The sequence below is a fragment of the Oryzias melastigma genome, linkage group LG11 (assembly GCF_002922805.2).
Source record: "Oryzias melastigma strain HK-1 linkage group LG11, ASM292280v2, whole genome shotgun sequence".
In the NCBI taxonomy this organism is placed as follows: domain Eukaryota; kingdom Metazoa; phylum Chordata; class Actinopteri; order Beloniformes; family Adrianichthyidae; genus Oryzias; species Oryzias melastigma.
The window spans coordinates 11,580,164-11,598,947 of NC_050522.1; the positions used below are offsets into that span (position 1 = coordinate 11,580,164).

The 18,784-nt window shown below is 38.2% G+C and overlaps 2 protein-coding genes and 1 long non-coding RNA gene across 7 annotated transcripts; 2 read left to right on the plus strand and 1 right to left on the minus strand.

Moving 5' to 3' along the window:
- Nucleotides 1-266: 266 nt before the first annotated feature.
- Nucleotides 267-5,445, plus strand: slc39a7 (solute carrier family 39 member 7). Of its 4 annotated transcripts, none has more exons than XM_024297314.2 (9): nt 267-1,099; nt 1,641-1,902; nt 1,951-2,192; nt 2,516-2,684; nt 2,884-2,958; nt 3,037-3,177; nt 3,450-3,551; nt 4,439-4,635; nt 4,711-4,965. In XM_024297314.2, exons 2-9 carry the CDS (start codon nt 1,650-1,652, stop codon nt 4,963-4,965), a joined length of 1,434 nt encoding a protein of 477 aa, XP_024153082.1. In that variant the 5' UTR covers nt 267-1,099; nt 1,641-1,649. The 4 variants fall into 4 exon arrangements, with proteins under 4 accessions (XP_024153082.1, XP_036070235.1, XP_024153066.1 ...); XM_036214342.1 differs by having other exon boundaries at nt 1,641-1,893; nt 1,942-2,192; XM_024297298.2 differs by having other exon boundaries at nt 1,641-2,192; nt 4,711-5,445.
- Nucleotides 5,446-7,589: 2,144 nt separating this feature from the next.
- Nucleotides 7,590-16,507, minus strand: LOC112161813 (C3a anaphylatoxin chemotactic receptor). 2 transcript variants are annotated; one of them, XM_024297277.2, is made up of 3 exons: nt 14,570-16,507; nt 12,230-12,416; nt 7,590-10,673 (listed from the first exon to the last, which is right to left on the minus strand). In XM_024297277.2, exons 2-3 carry the CDS (start codon nt 12,407-12,409, stop codon nt 9,801-9,803), a joined length of 1,053 nt encoding a protein of 350 aa, XP_024153045.1. In that variant the 5' UTR covers nt 12,410-12,416; nt 14,570-16,507; the 3' UTR covers nt 7,590-9,800. The 2 variants fall into 2 exon arrangements, with proteins under 2 accessions (XP_024153045.1, XP_024153053.1); XM_024297285.2 differs by having other exon boundaries at nt 14,118-16,507.
- A 1,359-nt stretch (nt 16,508-17,866) lies between these two features.
- LOC112137680 lies at nt 17,867-18,682 on the plus strand. Its single transcript, XR_002917586.2, has 2 exons — nt 17,867-18,120; nt 18,421-18,682. It is a non-coding gene; the product is annotated as an uncharacterized LOC112137680 (long non-coding RNA).
- Nucleotides 18,683-18,784: the final 102 nt, after the last annotated feature.

Below are 18,784 nucleotides of genomic sequence, written 5' to 3' on the forward strand. Positions count from 1 at the left end.
AATATAGCAGCTATAATCTACTTTATTTCAGACTGAATAGGCCTAAAACAATAGAAGCTGAAAGGAAACAGAAAACAAATTTGAAAAATACAAAACCATCAAGTTCATGCTCAGATTTTGCCTGTTTATCTAACAACAAATGCAGGATTTGTGAGGTAAAACAATCTTTCCCGAACTTACTAATGAATATTTAAAAGTTGCTTTGCGCTCCAATCAAGAGCACTAGCAATGCTGCTGGTTTGAGTTTGTATTGTGCACATTTTTGATCTTTTTCTTGTTTTCTTGTGAGGGTATGGTATATTCATTGTATATTGGTGTTATATTAGTTGTTTTGTTGATTTTTTTTTCATTAAAGCTTAACACTTTTCACAATAGGAATGTAAAAAAAATATTAAGTAAAATAAAGTATTGTGTGGTTGAGTATAAATTATGATCTGCATCAATTTTCTTTTTATGCGTACATTAGTGGGCTTACAAGATATACAGATTGCTTTAAATAAATGCCAGCTGCAATGACAATCTGAATTCCTCTGTTTTGACAATCTTCCAGAGAAACCACCGTCCAAGCTATTTTAACCTATTTTTGTTTAATACTATGTAGTTTTTTTTTGTTTGTTTTTTGCATGGCATATGCTTGCCAAAGTTGATTTATGCAACTCTTCAGGAATAAAACCAGACCAAAATAATGTTAAAAAGGTTTGCAGAAGACATGGAAGAACTGAAGAGGTCCCAAATCTACTTTATTGCAATGAGGTATGGGGTAATGCTTGCAAAAGTTATACTAAAAGATTAAGCTAACTACAAAATAAAGTTATGAAAATAATAATTTATACAGCACCGATAGATACCCATGATCTTTTTGTTAAATCTTAGTCCCTCAAATTTCCATATCTTGTTCAGTTAGAGTTTAAGTCTATGGTTTTGACCATGTGGAAGATCAAAAACAGTGAACACGAAACATCGCGAGATTTTAATTGTGGCTGTGGGAATGCCACGTCTGAGCAGCAGCATCGACGCAGGCGGGATCATTAGCGTGTTTACACCCTGGAACAAAGAGTTATCAAGACACCTGACGCGCAGACACAGCTGACACAACCCGGTAAAATTTACATGTCATAATTGTTTGTTTATGTTGTTGAAACGAGACTGAATCAATGCGCTAACTTCAGCTTGTTAGCTTAACAGCTAGCTTGCTAACAGGGTTTCTCTCTAACCTGTTGAATCCGGCGGTCAAATGCATCCTGTTTGATGAGAGGATTTTACTGTTTACTGACAGACTAAGGCTTTTACTTCTCAAATAAAGTCAAAGAGATTATCTGGTTTGCAGCTGAAGTCTAGAAAATGCAATTAGCTAGCAGGTAAACAAAACACTAAGTTAGCAGCATCCGTTTCAAACAGGTTAGCAAACACTATTAACCACTGTTGTTTGCACAAATCAGTAGAAACTTCAATTGACTGTCGTTTATTTAGAGAATAACTCCTGCATTTCTGCAATAAATGATGATTAGAGGGCTGTTTTTATGTGTCTTCATTGAAGTAACATCAGTCCTTTCATTTTCAAAGCTAATATTAAAAAAAAAACATGTTTTAATCTCATGTTTTGTGCTTAAATCACTCGTACGTTTGATTTTCCCCTTCAGAGGTGTAAAATGGGCTTCATCCGGTTCCTGGTGCTGACACTGGCCACATGTGCAGTCCTACTGTTAGCATTTCATCCAGTCACTTCTCACAGCCACTCCCACGGGGATCACGGACATGCTCACTCACATGGACACCATCACCACCACCACCACGGTCATGATGGAGAGGACGACCACGGTCCGCAGGTGAAGATGTTCCATGGAGCAAGCAAATGGAGTGCTGAGGCCAACCTTCCCGTGCAAGAAGAGGAGCATCACGGACATGCTCACTCTCACGATCACGGACATGCTCACTCTCACGATCACGGACATGCACACGCTCATGATCACGGACATGCACACTCTCACGATCACGGACACGCTCACTCTCACGATCACGGACATGCACACTCTCACGATCACGGACATGCTCATGATCATGGACACGCTCACCATGAAGATATTGTTCGGGTTTACAAGGAAGAGGCCGAACAGAGACACTCACATGGAGCAGAGGGAGGAAAACGGGGACCCAGTGGAGAGAAGAGGGATGTGGTGGAGCTGTGGACACAGGTAAACTTCAGTAACACACTATTATGCCAAACGTTTTGACTTGTTTATCCAAAAAAATACAGGATTGTGGTGTGGAACTAGTCCAGTCATGATGTAGGATTTTTAAACAATTCTGTCTTCCTGATTTCTATGATTTTTGGGGGAAAATTGAAAAAAAAATTCTTATAAATCAAGTCCTAAAGAGTTAGAACTACAAGGGCGTCACATGTCATGTTGCTAAAGCGCTACATTTCATAAACTTGAAATCTTTAAACTTGTCTGCTGCATTTTTGAATCAAAAAGTCCATTTTGGTGTTTTATTTTGTTTTATTTTTTTCCTGCAGGCTGTCGGAGCTACTCTGCTCATCAGCGCTGCTCCTTTCCTCATCCTGTTCCTCATCCCGGTTCAGTCCAACAGCGACCAGCACCAGAACCTGCTCAAGGTTCTGCTCAGTTTTGCATCCGGGGGGCTGCTGGGTGACGCATTCCTCCACCTTATTCCACATGCACTTGGTAGGTTTTTGTGTTCAGATTATAATCTGGTATTTGTTAGGAAAGGTTCTTAGAGTTAGATCAAATCCAAAGCTGCTAACTTGAACAGATGATCAGTTAATATAGAGAAATGTATTTATCAGAGGAAAATGTTCTGGAAATGTCATATCGACCAAATTTGATTGAACTTTTTATCATTTTTCCTTCATGTTTCTGACAGAGCCTCACTCCCATCATGAAGACGAACATCACGGACACTCACACGCTAGTGAAGACGACCACGGACATTCCCACGGTCAGCAGCGTTTCCCTTCATCCTAACCTGTCGTGTTCACCTGTTTTCTGTCCGTCACGCTTCCTGTCATCAGCGCAGGCGCCGCTCATGGTCACATGATGTCCGTGGGCCTGTGGGTTCTCTGTGGCATCATCGCCTTCCTGGTCGTGGAAAAGTTTGTCCGGCTGTTGAAGGGCGAAGACGGGCATTCCCACGGTCACTCCCACAGTCACTCTCGCGGTACGGTGACAATTTATTTCAAAGGAAAAAAAAAACTTGCTTTACAAAATAAATCTGTCTTATTTTGAAATGCTTTCATCTGCATCTGCCAAAAGTTTCCTTGTTTGCAGCTTGTTGTAATGCATAGTTTCACCACTAGATGTCCCGAAAGCGCCCATTTGAGGTTTAGACATTTAAGGCTGAAAATATGTGCAACGTTTGGCTCATGTAAAATAGGTACAAAATGTTATTCATGTTTGTATTCTGAGTTGTTTACTGTGAAACATTTTCAGCTCCTGCCAAAGAAAAGCACAGTGATGGGGAAGAAGAAAAAGAAAAGAAGAAGAAAGATGACAAAGATGCAAAGGTGTCAAAGAAAGAAGAGAAGAGCTCAGGTAAACAAGTGTGACTTTAGCATCTTAATGTAGAGCGATAAACTTTAATTTAAATATTGTGAGTTTGTATATGGTTCTAAACTTATTGTTTTTCATTATTTCATTCAGTTAATCAGTTAGGTTCATTCTGATAATTGCCTGCTGTGTTTTTGTATTGGTTTATTATTCAAAGGTTGGATCCATCATATTCTCTGTGCGGAAAAATACTGATAGATTGAAGGACATTTGTAAATAAGCAGAAATAGAGGAATTTGTGGGTTTAGATCGAATAGCTTTACTGTGACTGCTGTTAATTTCTTTTTATCTTTGATTTAACCCTTCATCAGTCGTCTCCAGCAGCAGCAAAGTAACACACACTCTTCAAACTACCGGAACTTTTTGACTGTTTGCACAATTAACGTTTTAATGGATTCTTATGTGCAGAAAATCCACTTTGCAACTATATTTATTAAGTCTATAAAAATAAACTGCATCCACTGCTGTCATGTATATATATATATTTTTTTTTTTATCAAGAAAGGATTTCAGTTTTGCAGCACAAAACACAATTTTTAAATGTAATAAATTTTAGTTTTTGGTGTTTTTAACATGCTCTTGTGGTATTTTTCTGATGATAGAGGATATATATATTTCATATGCTTTTCTTTTTTTTCTTTAAATTCTTTGTGAATGGGGAGCAGGAAAAAATGCTGTTTTTAAAAGTTGAAATGATGCTGAAAATGCACTGGGTGGGCCACGAGCTCCGTGCTCCAAACAACAGGGCTTTTGACTTTGACTTAAAATGATATTTAAGCCGCTGGCAACGCTTTGAAAATACATCGAAAGATGATTGAAGTGGGACTTTAAAGTGGTTGAGTTGCATAAACGCCTGTTTCTTTGTGCTACAGATATTAAGGTGTCGGGTTACCTGAACCTGGCAGCTGACTTCACGCACAACTTCACCGACGGCCTCGCCATCGGAGCGTCATTCCTGGTGAGTCCAGCAGTGGGTGCCATCACCACAGTGACCATCCTGCTGCACGAGGTCCCCCATGAGATCGGAGACTTCGCCATTCTGGTGCAGTCTGGCTGCACTAAGAAGAAGGTATCGTAGCGTCTGCTTACAGGCTGCGTTTGTCGATGTGTTGAGTGTGACGCTGTGGCTCCTCTTTCCCATCAGGCCATGTGTCTGCAGCTGCTGACTGCTTTGGGGGCGCTGGCAGGGACAGCTTGCTCCCTTATGGCTGAAGGTGTGGGCGCCACGGCAACAGCCTGGATCCTGCCCTTCACAGCTGGGGGGTTTATTTACATTGCCACAGTGACTGTGCTCCCCGAGCTGCTGGCAGGACGCTCCAGTTTTGGCCAGTCGCTCATGGAGATCCTGGCTCTGCTGTTCGGAGTGGAGATGATGGTTCTGATCGCAGAGTACGAGTGAGACGCTCCATGGACAATTTCAGTTTCCTTCATAGGTGTCTCTTTTTTAAGATATGAGGGGGAAAACAGTTCATAGGCACTTCCTTAATTCACTTTTTTTGTATTTTTTAAAACTTGAATCTTTTCATTAAGGACGCACATCAGAAGGGAAGGTTTTTTTTTTTTTCTCCTCCACGGCTTCGATAAGCTGCAGTTTGACATCAGCGAAAAATGGGCCAAAACACTAGATGTTCTCTGCTGCGTCAGACTGATGGTTCTGTGAAAAGTCTGAGTTTCAGTTCATAGTTTACATTCCAGACAAAAATAACTTTTGCTTTTGTAAATGTGCTCCGAAAGGCTTCGTGTTTTTTGTTGAGATTGTAAAAGGATCAGCTGTTATGACTCAAGCCTTCACATGGCAACTTCTTTTAAACTTCCTGAAACAATGAAAATGCCTGCAGCTGTGCTGAACATCCAAATAAATCAACGGTTATCAGTTTCAGACATGTTCCTGTGGTCATTTGAGCACCTGCAGCTGAAACCCCCAAAAAAGAAGATTCAGATTTCCAAGTTTCACATGTGTGAAGATCAAACCCATTATGACTATTTCAGTGACAGATAACATACATTAGCGGTTTTTTTTTTTGTTTTTCCAATCCCTAATTCCTCAAAAATGAGCCCAAAAACAATTTTTGCTAAAACATTTGAAAACTGCAGAGCCATTAAAAGGACACAAGTAAAAATAAAACTTTTTTACTCCTGTGTCCCTGAAGGGCCTCCGTAGATGCCAATTCAAGATCAGAAAACGTGTTTAGTTTACAAACCACAGCAGTGTTGAGTTCTGCAGCTCACACACATTGTAGGGAAGGTGCTTTCTAAAAAAGTAAACATTTAATTGAAACGCAGTGATCATAGTTTTATAGTTGCCACGCCCACAACAGCGCTTTCATTTGTCATCTGTCAGAGACCAATTGCACTCTAATAGGTTTTTACTGGAAAACGGTTCAGTAAATACACAAGTTTTTCAGTAAATGTACGTTTTAATTGGACAAACCTGTATTTTAAATAAAAAACAAGACATTTTTTTGTTTTATTTATCAAATAAATACTATTATTGAAAGTCATGACTAACATATACCACACTATTATTACCACAATGTCTGTTAATCCTTTCACATCATTTTTCTGGTTGACTTGAAAAGCATATAGAAGAAAAGTAAAGGCAAATGCATTTATATCCCATTGATGATCATACTGTGGGTGAAAAAGGATTACTTTACGATGATACCTCTAGAATTATTAACCAGATGTGTATAAAACTGGTTGCTAAGCATCCAGTTTGAATTAAAATGTATTCCGATGTGATATGATAGTACACTATTTCATATGTTAAATATTCACATAAATGTTAAATTAGGCCAAACTTTAAAACTCTGATTCATATAAAAATGGTCTGACTTCCCTTTTATCTTGGTGGCTTTTAATCTGTAAAAACTAAATAAAAAGTATTGGTCGAAAATGAAAGATTATTTTAAGTTTTAAGTAGAATTTGAAGCCATAAAACAAGGACCCACTCTGATGAAAAATGTGTTTTTAACAAATGAAGGACAAATGGGAAGAAAATTGAGCTTTAAAATTGATTTAGGAGTATTTGAAATTGTAAAAAAATGTAGTTTGGAAAAAATCTCATTTGTTATAAAAAAAATACTCTAGGTGGGGCACAAGCTCCCTGCTCCACTCCATTCTGATGCATCCATGTGTAGGCAGACACATCCAAGTACGAACTGTACGTCTGGGTAACTCCTGTATTGCTTGCCATTTTTGTTGCACTGATGTTAGCTTGGAGGTGTGAGGAGCCATAAGCTAGTCGGATACTCCATAAGCAGAGAGCTCTCTTTATTTTTGCTAAAAACATTGGAATAATAATTCAAAGAACACTGAGAACGCTTTAAAAATGAAGCAAGAGATGATTAATCTTTCTGCCGATGAGTTTATGTTCCTGCTGCAGATTGCTTTCATATCCCTTTAATGAAGGACTCCTGAACAATCTCATAGCAGTGGTTTATGGCTCAAGTTCAATAAATAATAATCCTGCTTCTGAAACACTAAAGTCTGAACAGATAAGCGGATGGAGTTGGTATCGCGGTGATGCTGAAGTGTTCTGCAAAGCTAAACTGTTTGGCTGCGTTTTATGATCTGGTTGTCCAGCTCTCACTGAGATAAATCACAGGAGCAAAAAATACAACTAAAAAGTTTTTTCAGATGTATCTGTGTTCAGGCAATCGGAGTGACCTCTGCGCATGAGTCACTCATGACTGTGGTTCACTCTGTGTTTCCTTTTAATACTTTCACTTCCCTTTACTCTCTCCATTAGACATCACACCTCCATTTGTCTTCCTGTGCATTCCAGCATGCTTAAAATGAAAACCCTGAGGGTTTTATACTAATTTATTTCTCTAGAAAACCTTTTCAAAGAATTACTTTTTAAAGATCATGGCCGCCACCTTTTCTGACACTGAAAAAAAATGTTCAGTCTGTGGTTTAAAAAACAGGAAAAGAAGCAGATGTTGGCATCGGAGGGTTTTGATCGTGTCGATTTAATGTTTCGCTTTGTTTTTTCTCACGGATTTTGTTGTGCTGCAACAAAAAAGAATGTTCGTTTCACTTTCTGTTTGAAGATGCAAATCCTTTATTGACATTTTTCACACAAAACGCTATTAAAACTATGGTCAGAACAGGCAGGCACACTGGAGTGAGGTCATTCAAGATTGCTTGAGTTCTGGTTGCTGTAAAAACTGAAAATTCTTGGGAAAAAAAATGCAGTTCCAACAGGTGCTCCCTTGAAGACAGTATTTCCCATTGACCAGCTCAGACCAGGAAGGAAAAGTGAGCATGAGGAAGAAAACTGGCTTAATTTTCCTCTATAGACCAGTTCAGAGATACATGCATGTGCAGGTTCAAAGGTCACATCCTCATCGGACGGCAACATGGCGACCACTAAGATTAAACGTAGCACTATGATACATATTCAAAGAACCAGATGCAGAAACACGGTTCAGTTAATGAAATAAGAGCGTGTGCCGATACAACACATGTGATGTAAATACCTCTCATCCAGACTGAAGAAGAGGAAGAGAAATTGGTCCGTGGCAGACATAAAATCCTGTCCACCTTTATCATTGGAGGGATCACACATCAATCTAAGGGTGGGGTCATCTGGACCCCATAAAATAGCATATATACTGATTTTAACTAGATGTCTGTTTCAATATTAGGCCTACATGTTACTTTTATTACAGATCTAGTAGAAGGATTAAATACAGTATGCCATATGGACTTTATTTTATTCATTAAAGACCCACTCCTATGAAAGTTTTTAATATGTTCTTGTGGCATCTTTTAATGGTGGAGGGAATATATTCAGAAAATTAAGCTGAAAGTTGAATTTCTGAGTATTTTATTGATCAAATTGTTGTGAATCAGATGAAATAATCCTGATTGAAAAGCTTGTTGTTGTGACAAAATTATGCTGGGTGGAAAACTAGCTCCACTCCATTCTGATGCATCCACTAGATACATTTACGTCTTTGTTTTCCTCGTTTGAGCTGGAATCTGGCTCAGAACTGTACGGCTGGATAACTCCAATATTGTCGCCATTTTTCTTGCACCACTGATGTTTTATTGGGGCTGAGAGAACCATGTAAACAGATGGGTGATGGAAAAAGGGGGTGGGGTTGCTCCACACCAATAGACTCTGTTGCCGCTCTGAAGAAACTATGTTTTTAGTACAGAGAAAATTACAGGTTTTTTTAAAGTCTACTGGGAATGATTTTACAATGGATCAAAAGACGACCGGAGAGGGAGTTTAAAGGCATACAATATTCTTCTATTTCTTTAATGGATAGAATACTTTAGGAAACTTGTCTATATTGACAGATAACAATTACCCAATCCTTTTGCACAGGGGTCGGCAACCTCTAACAGTAAAAGATCCATTTGGGCTCGTTTTCCACTGATCAAAACCTGGAAGTAGCTGTATAGTCTTAGTTTAGCCTTTAAGAAATTTGGATTTTTCATTAATGAACTTCTTTTTTTTAAATAAGGAGCCACCATGCAGAGATAAAAGAGCCACTTGTGGATCCAGAGCAGTTCACTACAGTGTTATATGTATAGTCCCAGAATTCAACCAGAAAATACTTTAAAGTCATTGAAACTTGACTGGTAGTAGATGTCAAAATTGGTTGCTGATGAAGTCAATAAACATTATTCTTTACTAACACAAAATCACTATTTTGGTGCTATTCTGTTTCTTGTGTTGGCAAAGAGGTTTACTGAAAAGGACACTGCAGTCCTCCATCCATTACACAAGAAGTGGCGTCTGTTGTTACATCTAAAAACACACCAATGGGTCCAAAACGAAAGTCAAAGATTGGCTTCTGCTATTTTTGACTTTCACACACTTATAAGACCTTTCCCAGAATGAACTGGTCTACAATCCGCAATACCCACAAATCCGGGATCTCAGGTGGACCAGGAGTTCATCGCTTGGTTGCGTCCTCATGAGGAACTTAAGCAAAAGGTTACTGTGTGGGCTAGATTCCTTTTTTTTGTTTGTTTGTCAGAAGTGATTCAGGATCTTGTGCCACAGTTGACTCCTGAGCTGCGGTTTCCCCATGTCTGCTGTTGCTTGTGAAAAGTCTGACGATTGATGATTCAAGTTCGTCCTCATTAACATTTCTTGCTGTCATGTAACACCTGAAGACTATGATGCAATCCTGAGGTTTTCTACACCTGTACTAGTTGACTGTTAATGAACAGAGTATAAAACAGAAGCTATTCTACCTAAACGTTTGTGGTTCAATTCTTTTGTACGTCCAGACTTTGCCGCGTTGCCACAGCAGAGCTGTATCTGGACGTGATGCTGTCATCCATAGAGCGCTCGTTGCTCATCTGGTCGTCCACGTCCGCCAGGGCGCGCCTGTAGACACCCATCAGACTCTGTCTGAAGCGACCCCTGACCTCCAGCCCCATGCAGAAGTACAGCAGAGGGTTCACACAGCTGCTGAAGTAGGCCATGCCAGAGGCCAGCGGTTGCCACACTTTCAACACCGGGTTCTCACTGTCCACCATTTTCACTAGTAGAAGGGAGTGGTACGGAGCCCAGCACACGAAGAACGCAATAACTAGCGACACTAACACACGCAGGGAGCGTGACTTCCTGGAGAAGCGTGCTCGCCGGATCCCAACGCCTGCGAGGATGTAACAGACTAAGATGACTATGAAAGGCAGGAGGAAGCCACACACGAAGCGGATGGAGTACAGAACGTGTTTGGTGGTGTTGTCTCCCTGTGTCTTTTCTTTCACCTCCAAGCTACACTTGGTCAGGTTCTTCTTCATGTAGACCTGCCGGTAGATGAAGTATGGGCTGCTGAAGATGACAGCAACAATCCAGACGCAGACCGCCACCACTCGTGCTGTCCACATCTTGTGGTGCCTCCTCATGAAGATGGGGCGCCAGATGCAAAGCATTCGGTCCAGACTGATGACCGCCAGCAGGAAGACGGAGCAGAACATGTTGGCGTACTTGAAGAAGCCGTTAAACTTGCATAGGAAGACACCAAACGGCCAGTGGTCGAAGAAGAGCTTCTTAATAAGGGAGAAGACTCGAGTGAAGCAGAAGATCAGGTCTGCTATCGCCAGGTTCACCAGCCACACGTTGGTCACCTTCGACTGAGAGGAAAGAGGAAAGTTAGACAGGAAGGTCTGGTTATCAGGAACTTCCTTCTATTCTAGCCTCTTTGGCATCAGAGGTCAGAAAAAGGGGTAACCCCTGCTCCACAACACTGAGTGGAAGTGCCTAAGTAGTTCCTCAAAGGATGGCTGTAAGCTGGTTGCAAAATTGAGTAAGTCCCAATCAACAGACGTGTTACGTAAAAACTAACATTTAAAGCCAACAATTAAATAGAGGACTTTGGCTTTGGACCGATCTGTGATTTTGGGTTCATTAAAGTTAAAATTTCTTTTAGAAGTTGCACTACCACCAGCTACCAGACTACTGAAGATCCGTATAAATAATACCCGAGATTCTTGTACAATCTATAAAGATGAAGTAGATAGAAGGAGAGTTCTAGTTGTCATCCATTTGGACTCTGGGCTGTATATAAGAGCTAGACTGAGTGACCTCTCACCCTAGTGTTTCAAACAGGAAGTACTCACTGGTTCTAAGAAGCCAAAGTCTCATAGACTTCTACTGAGAAATAAACAGTTGCTATATTTATCAGAACAGCCATTCTTGTTCTGCTACCCTTTTCCCCCCAACACATTTTTGCTTATCTTAATTTTTTTTCTGTATTGCAAATTATAAACTGGCAGATCAGATGCCTCAATAAAAGCTGCCGACTCTCACCTTAAACATTTGAAACATTTGATTGATAGCGGTACGGATGTAGACTTCCAAAAAGCTCTCTCCTGATTGGCAAAAGTGGTTGCCATAGAAATGATTGATTTCATTATAGTGCATTCAGGCTGGCAGTAGCATAAAGTGTTAATGCTGAGTGTACAATCTGAAGTTTTGTGGCACGATTTGCACATCAACCAATCAGGGTTTCAGCTTTGGCCGTGTGACGTTTTCATTGAATCAATCTAAGGGTAGTATAATACATCCAATATGGCCACTCATTCTAAACCTCCAGCCATTTTCCTAACCCGCTGGGGTCGTGGGGTTGCCGTAGACTGTCCTGGTTACTGTTGGGCAAAGGCAGGGTAAATGAACAGTTTGCCAGGCTGTAACATAGCCTATGGAGCTGGAGCGATCGCGCATGTCGCGCTAGCCATCCGAAATCTTTCATTGTTATGAACATTGCAAACTTCTGTCAATATTTTAATGTCTATTGGGAATTATACTAGTCCATGAAGGACACATGCTTTAAAAGAAGAAAATTGGGGATGGAAAATTGGTCACGGAGGAGAAATGAATAAAGCGGCTTTTGTCCGGAGTGAATTATGTCACAAAGTCTTTCACATATTAGAGAAAGAAAGAAAGAAAGTCTGGAACAAGATTTCAGAGATATACATCAGTTCGGATTAAGTTTCTTCCAACTGTAGGTACATGTGCCACTATCAGGTAGCAACAGTCCAGTGTGAACACCCTATGCTAAATACATGTTCAAGAAGGTGCTTACACACACACACTGTACACACTCTGTAGTTTTGGCCTCTGTCATCACTGAAACTGTAAATAGTGAACTGAAAGTTGAGGATCTGCTTAGAACAAAGATATAATAAACCTTTAGCTTAAATCCCGCCACCCAGATGACCACCGAGTTGCCCGTGATGCCCAGCACCACCGTCAGGGTGTAGAGGATGATGCTGACGTTTTCCATGACGGCTTCCACGTCCACGCTTCCCGCCTGCTCGTTCTTTGAAGGCTTGGTGACACTGGGGAACAGGGAGGTGTTGGAGGCCATGGTGCAGCTGGAACAGAGAACAGAAACCTGCAGCAGCTGTTCAGAGTTAGCCAGAAAACCAAAGAAAACAACCAACTTTTGAGTTTGACCTCTGTTTATGTAGATTCATATCAACCAAAATCATTTTTAAAATGTTATTCTTTGAATTATTAACAACCCATTTAGCTCTGTTTTACTTCCTCTCAAATTTTCAGCTTCTTGTATTACAGTTTTAGTTATCTTTCCTATTGTTTTCACTTGATTTACACAAATAATTTAATATAGTTTTTATTAAACTTTAGAATGAATTTGGTTTTCTGCCTTATATTTAATTTCCTGAAATATCAATTTTTGCAATCAACCTAATTTCCTTGAGTTAATTTCAGCATGATAAGCACTTCTCAACACTTTAAGTTCCCTTTTCTGATTTGTTTTACATTAAAATGAATATTTCAATTGTAAACTGCTTTTTGGTTTGTTTTGTATGTATTTTTTAAAATGTTTGTACTCTATAAAAAGTGAAACATTGATTTGTAATTTGTTATTTTTTATTTTTTTACATTTTATTGTAATTTTCAAAAGTGCACAGAATGTTTTACAAGACTCATGTGGCAAAACAGAATTTTAGTCAGCATATGTGAACAACATCGACAATTAGCATAAAAAGGACGAAAGTGCAAGCAAAAGCAAAGAAAAGAGAAATAAACTAAAAAGAACAGGCATTCAAATGGTGGGAAATATATCAATTATGGTATAATTCATATCAATTATCTTGTAAGAATTCTAAGAATGCTTGCCAAATCTTACTGAATAGGTCTGGTTTATTTTTCTTATTAAAGCTTATATGCTCTTCTTCAGCCACAAACACCATTTCGTTCAACCACCTCTCAAAACTCTGGGCTGAAGGAGACTTCCATTGTAACAAAATGAGTTTCTTTGCACCCGGCATACCCATTGTGATTATCTGGTGACAGGAAAAAAGATTTTAAAGAAACAGGTGATCCAAGTACTGCTAGTGTACTCTCCAAAGCCCCATTCTTCCCAAATTGATTTGTAAACCAATTAAATATTTGGAGCCAAAATGTTTTCAAAGCTTTACAATGCCAAAATGCGCAAATGATGCTCCGGCGGCGCCACATCTATCACATGAGTGCGATACAGAGTTATAAATTTGGTTGAGTCTAAGCTTAGAAAAATGTAATCTATGAATAACTTTGAACTAAATTAATTTGTATCTGGTATTTATAGAGCATGTCTGTATACTCACTCGGCTGTTTGACCATCAGGCCTCAGACAAGGTTGCAATTTGTTACATTTGAATATATTAGATTTTATCAAAGTAAACTTTAAAGTTGAGTAAACCATCACCTCAAAATTTTAATTTGCCCAAAACTAAAAATGTTGAATGAAATACATTTTTTGTTAATGGATCCAATATCTCACTTTTTTCAGTGTACTTTCACAAATTCACCAGTTTTTATATTGAATGGATATAAAATGTTAAGTTAGGAAAATAAAGTGTTTGTCAGTCACATAGATGTGGGAGGTTTAGAATCACAGAAACACATCAACAGTGAGATAGAACAGAATAATACAAGTCCAGGAAAAATTATTTTCTCATTTTTTAAGAATTTATTGGTAATAGAGCAGAAATAAGTATATACGTCCTACAAAAAAGCAAAATCTATGTCACTCCTTTCAAGAATTTCCATTATCCTCCACATTTTACCTGTATTAATGTCACTTGTTTGAACTGGTTATCTGTATAAGGGAGACTGCAACCTCTGAACCACGAGCAAGACCAAAGAGCTGTCAAAGGACACCAGGGAGGAGATTGTACACCTGAAAATGGAATCAGCTGTTCACCATCTGTTTTCTAAATCTCTTTTACCGTTTGATCTAAAATATTTTTTTAGAAAGTGCATTTATCTTTTGTGGCAACATCACAAGAAAAGGGTAATTAAAAAAATATTAATAATAATAATCCACTGAAGCAGTGAGGGTGTAGAAAAGGTTTGCAGCCAAGAACTGACCAGCTGTTATACAACTATTACACTTTGAAAAGATAAAATTTACTGTTATATGTGCAAGAAAGCAGCCAGAAAACAACACAAACTTTTTTAAGGAGAAGTGAGGGGACAAAAATGGAGAATAAACCTAGAAATCATTGTAAGTTCTCACCAGGAGATGCTGAGCAGATGAATGGCAGCAGACTTTGTGCTCCGTGGCTCATTGTGTTCTCTTTATCAGTAAAGCACACACACACACACACACACACACACAGAATTCAGTTTTGTCATGTGATGTCCGCCTTCATTTCTACACGGTTGCTTCTCTTTTTTTTTTTTTTTTCGCACAAAACAACATTGCAACATACCAAATTCAAAACAACCAAATAGACAAATAAATGTTACAGTTATATTAGGATCACTTTTTCTGCTTTCTTGTATTAGAAATGATTAGATGATTCAGATGAGGAAGTGAACCAGTTTAAAGGAAACCTTTATGGATCACCTGCTTCTCTGTTGTGGTCCATTTCTGCCGCTATTTATGAATTGAAGCTTTTATCTGACCCATTTTAATCTCAGATGGTAGACTCCACAGTTTCCATAATAACCATTTTATTTTGTTTGAGTCTCAGGCTGACAAAATGTTAGACCAGATCCAGTATTGTGCTTCTTCTAAAAGCGTAACTTCTTGGTAAGTTCTGCGTTTTCTAGGAAATAGGACTAAAATAAGAAGCTAGAAGCAGAAATCCCCTCAGAGGAGTTTTAAAACCAGTAAAAAAAAACCATAGAAATCACATTTTTTTCATTGTTTATCGTAACAAACAACGTTTAAGAGAATGTGGAATTCTTTAATAATAATAAAAAAAACACAAAAATAAAAACACTTCATTCATGACTTATAAATTTGAAGCACAGTTATGTCTAAATTGTTGGTAAAAAAAGGAAATGCTTATCAACATAATAAAAGAAAACCAGTTTTTTTGCTGCCAGAGGTGATGTTTTAGCTGCACTGTGGCTTCCTTTCTGATCCCACAAGCGGTCAGCTCAATGCTGCTGCAGAAAATTAGCTTCTCCTTCCAGCGCAGTGAGAAGAAAGAGCAACAGACACAGAAGAGTCGTGATGCTAAACAGATGAACAAACACAGACAAAGTCGGTTTAGGAATGCTGCTGAAAAGTTGGGATTTAAAACCAAACATCAGCAAAGAGCTGAAATGTTTAAACATTTGCACATAGAAAAATTCCGATGAAAGAAATATAAAACAGAGTTCCTAAAAAGGGTATATTTGTTTATTTTTCTTTCTTTACGTCTCTTGTGACATAGGTAGACTATGCAACCATTTCCTCTTTTTTTTTTAAACCTCTGCTCTTTGGCAATCCTGCAACACATATATGCACGTTAAAATTTACCGTCACCTATTTGCTTTCCAAAAAACCCTAGAAATGTCAAAAACGGGTGTTTCTGGAAGAATCTATTGAAGCTGAGAACAGCAAACATTGCTTTTTTTATTGTTTTCTCATTAAAACTAGATTAAAAATATCACACGATAACAAATTTCATTATTTTCTGTTAACGAGATGAAGAATGAAGAATTTCCTTCATTTTTTTTAACAATCCACAACAAAACAAAGTAGTTTGTCAGAGAAAATGCTGAACACCAGGAGAAGTGATCAATGTATAATTGATTGTAGTGTAGATTTAGCTGATGTTGTTGGTCAACAGGCACAAAAAAGCAAAAAAAGGCCATTCTTTGCATCCATAAAAAGTGACAAATAGTTTGAATATGCAAAAAAAAAAAAAACCAACAACACGCTTTTGTACAATGAAAACAAAAATACTATAGATTTGAAATCTGACTGTTGTGCAGAGCGCCATCTTCTGGACAAACTGCATCCCTACAGTGAAAAAAGAATTTGAGAAAATGACTAAGAGGATGACACCTGCGGGTGTTATCCTTTATGTATTTAATTTAGAGACTTTAGGACTAAACTGTTTTCAATATTGATACATTTTAAGATTTATTCTGACTTTATGCAACACAAAACAACACAAATACAAGCCTGTCTGAAGCTGAATGGGCCTAGATTAATTTTAAAAGTATTTTGCTGCCGCATAATTGTTATCTACCTGTGTAAATATGTTTTCTAAGGGCAAACAAAGCTTGTGCATTAAAAAAAGGAAAAAGAAATTGCAAGTCTTGAATTATTTTTGCTCTTTTTTTATACCCAATGTTACTTATGTAAAGAGAAAAAGTTGTTTGAGTGTCAGAAACAAATATGTTTCCACTTATAAATTGTGTTTACATGTAATGTTTCACTCCAAAACACGTTTAACAGGAACATAACTCCATAATAATGACATAAACACACACACACACAAAAAACAACTTTGTTGCTTTGGAAGCTGCTGGGTTGAATCTGATACTGTGCTGCACAACACCACCTACTGGGTGTGCAGAGAAGCAATTGCTAGTTCAAAGAGCTTTTTCCCACATTGTGTATATGTTACTTCATAACTTTAAAGGCTTAAAATATAGCTTTTTAAATATTTTTTTCTCTTCATATGTCAAGAAGCTACTTCATCTGCCTCTGTGTGTTTAACAGCTGTTCATTTGTCTCCATAGAAGTGTGCGACGAAGGCATTTTTTTATGTCTGAATATAATTAATATTTGGGTAATTTTGTTTTCTACTATAATAATTAACAATCTGGTTATATTTCATAATAAGTGTTATTATTAATGTTGTGTTTTTGGTTTGGGGGGGATGTGAAGGTGCATGGTACTGTGCTGGACAGATGAGATATTTTTTAACAATCCAAACGAGTGAATTATTTTGTCCCCTTGGGAGGAGATGAGAAGAATGCTGCAAGAACATGACAAAAAAAAAAGAAAAAAAAAAGATTTTATTGGAATTTTATGATAGCAAATCAGGCCCTTTTTTATTAAATGATGTTTTATTTTTAGCAAAATAAATATTAACTATTTTTTTTCAGCTTCATTTAAGTCAGAACCTCCTGTTTCTCCACGGAACCAAAGAGTTGCAATTCCTCCAAAAACCACTGAAGGCTGGCTTCAAAAGGGAGCAGTTTCCCAAATACATCAATACAAATATACATATAAATAATAAACCATTGAGTGTCTAAAAGATGATGATCCTTATTACTAACAATGAGTTAATTTCCCCCCTTTAAGTAATTTCTTTAAGTAATTTCTGATGAGTAATTAATGATCATGTGCATAATCTGTCTATGGAATATCCATTGACTGTACGTGAGAACTGGACTGAGTGATCTTTCCCTCCTGGCGTTCCAAACAGAAAGTAACCACAGACTCCAAATAAACACCTATTACTCATTCTATTTGACAGAATAATCATTCTTGCTCAGATACCTTTTTTTTAAACATGTTTTATCTAATACCAATTTTTAAAAATATTTTTCTTTATCAGATGTTGTTCAAGTTATAAACTGACCAATCAGAAGCCTCGGTGAAAATATGTGGTGCCTTTTGACCCCTAACTCATACGTTTGATTAACAGATTCTCCTGAGCCCGGTTTTAGTGGAAGGACTGTGGACTTTAAACAAGCTTACTCCTGATTGGTTTTATAGTAGTTGCCATAGTAACGTTGCTTTAGACCGACTTGGACCAATCACTGTCGTCTGGCTCCAACATAGTGACGTCTGTATCGCGACCTCACCACAGCTTTATTTCGCTGGAACAAAAGGTAAGAGATTTTCTATGGGTGACATCACACGCTCTCAGTCCAGTTCTCTATATATAGTCAAAGGATTTAAATAAGAATAGAGTTGATTTGCATCCGACTGGCACAAGGGGGCAGTACTGAATCAACTCAAAGACACTGTGACAGCTTGTCTAAACTCTGATGTAGAACTTGAGCTAAAGTGATGATTACTTGGTTATAAAGTAACAATAACAAGCTCCTCCTACCCCATCCTCATCTCACTTCCTGCGTCTTTGATCCAAAAACGAGTTTGCTGTGACACATTTCTTGGTTATTCCAGAGAAGAATGTGTCAGACACAGCCTAACTGAGCCGACTCGTCTCGACAAGACTCCGTCTGCTATCATCTGAGGGGGATTTTTGCAAAAGCACAAAAGCGTTTCTTTAACCGAACATGTCCCAGCTGGACGATGGAGGAAGCAGCAACCTGTGGGGGAAACGACGAGGCCGACAGCTCCTCACAAAGAGTTCTTGTTTTACTACAAGCAACAAAAGCCTTTTTACCTGGTGTCATTTAAACATGCGGCTCACGTTTCTCACAATTATGACTTTAGTGCTGTTTGCTTGGAGGGAAATTCCAATAATATGTTGATCACAGTGTTTTTTTAAGTGTTAGTGGTTGTGATAGTCATTTTTCACAAACTATT

Excerpts from the sequence above, each read along its gene's own strand:
- slc39a7 (XM_024297298.2), top strand. The coding sequence starts at position 1,650 with ATGGGCTTCATCCGGTTCCTGGTGCTGACACTGGCCACATGTGCAGTC. Across the intron at positions 2,959-3,036 it reads CGACCACGGACATTCCCACG|GCGCCGCTCATGGTCACATG; the intron begins GTCAGCAGCGTT and ends TCATCAGCGCAG. Across the intron at positions 3,178-3,449 it reads CTCCCACAGTCACTCTCGCG|CTCCTGCCAAAGAAAAGCAC; the intron begins GTACGGTGACAA and ends AAACATTTTCAG.
- LOC112161813 (XM_024297277.2), bottom strand. The coding sequence starts at position 12,409 with ATGGCCTCCAACACCTCCCTGTTCCCCAGTGTCACCAAGCCTTCAAAG. Across the intron at positions 10,674-12,229 it reads TGGCGGGATTTAAGCTAAAG|TCGAAGGTGACCAACGTGTG; the intron begins GTTTATTATATC and ends CTTTCCTCTCAG.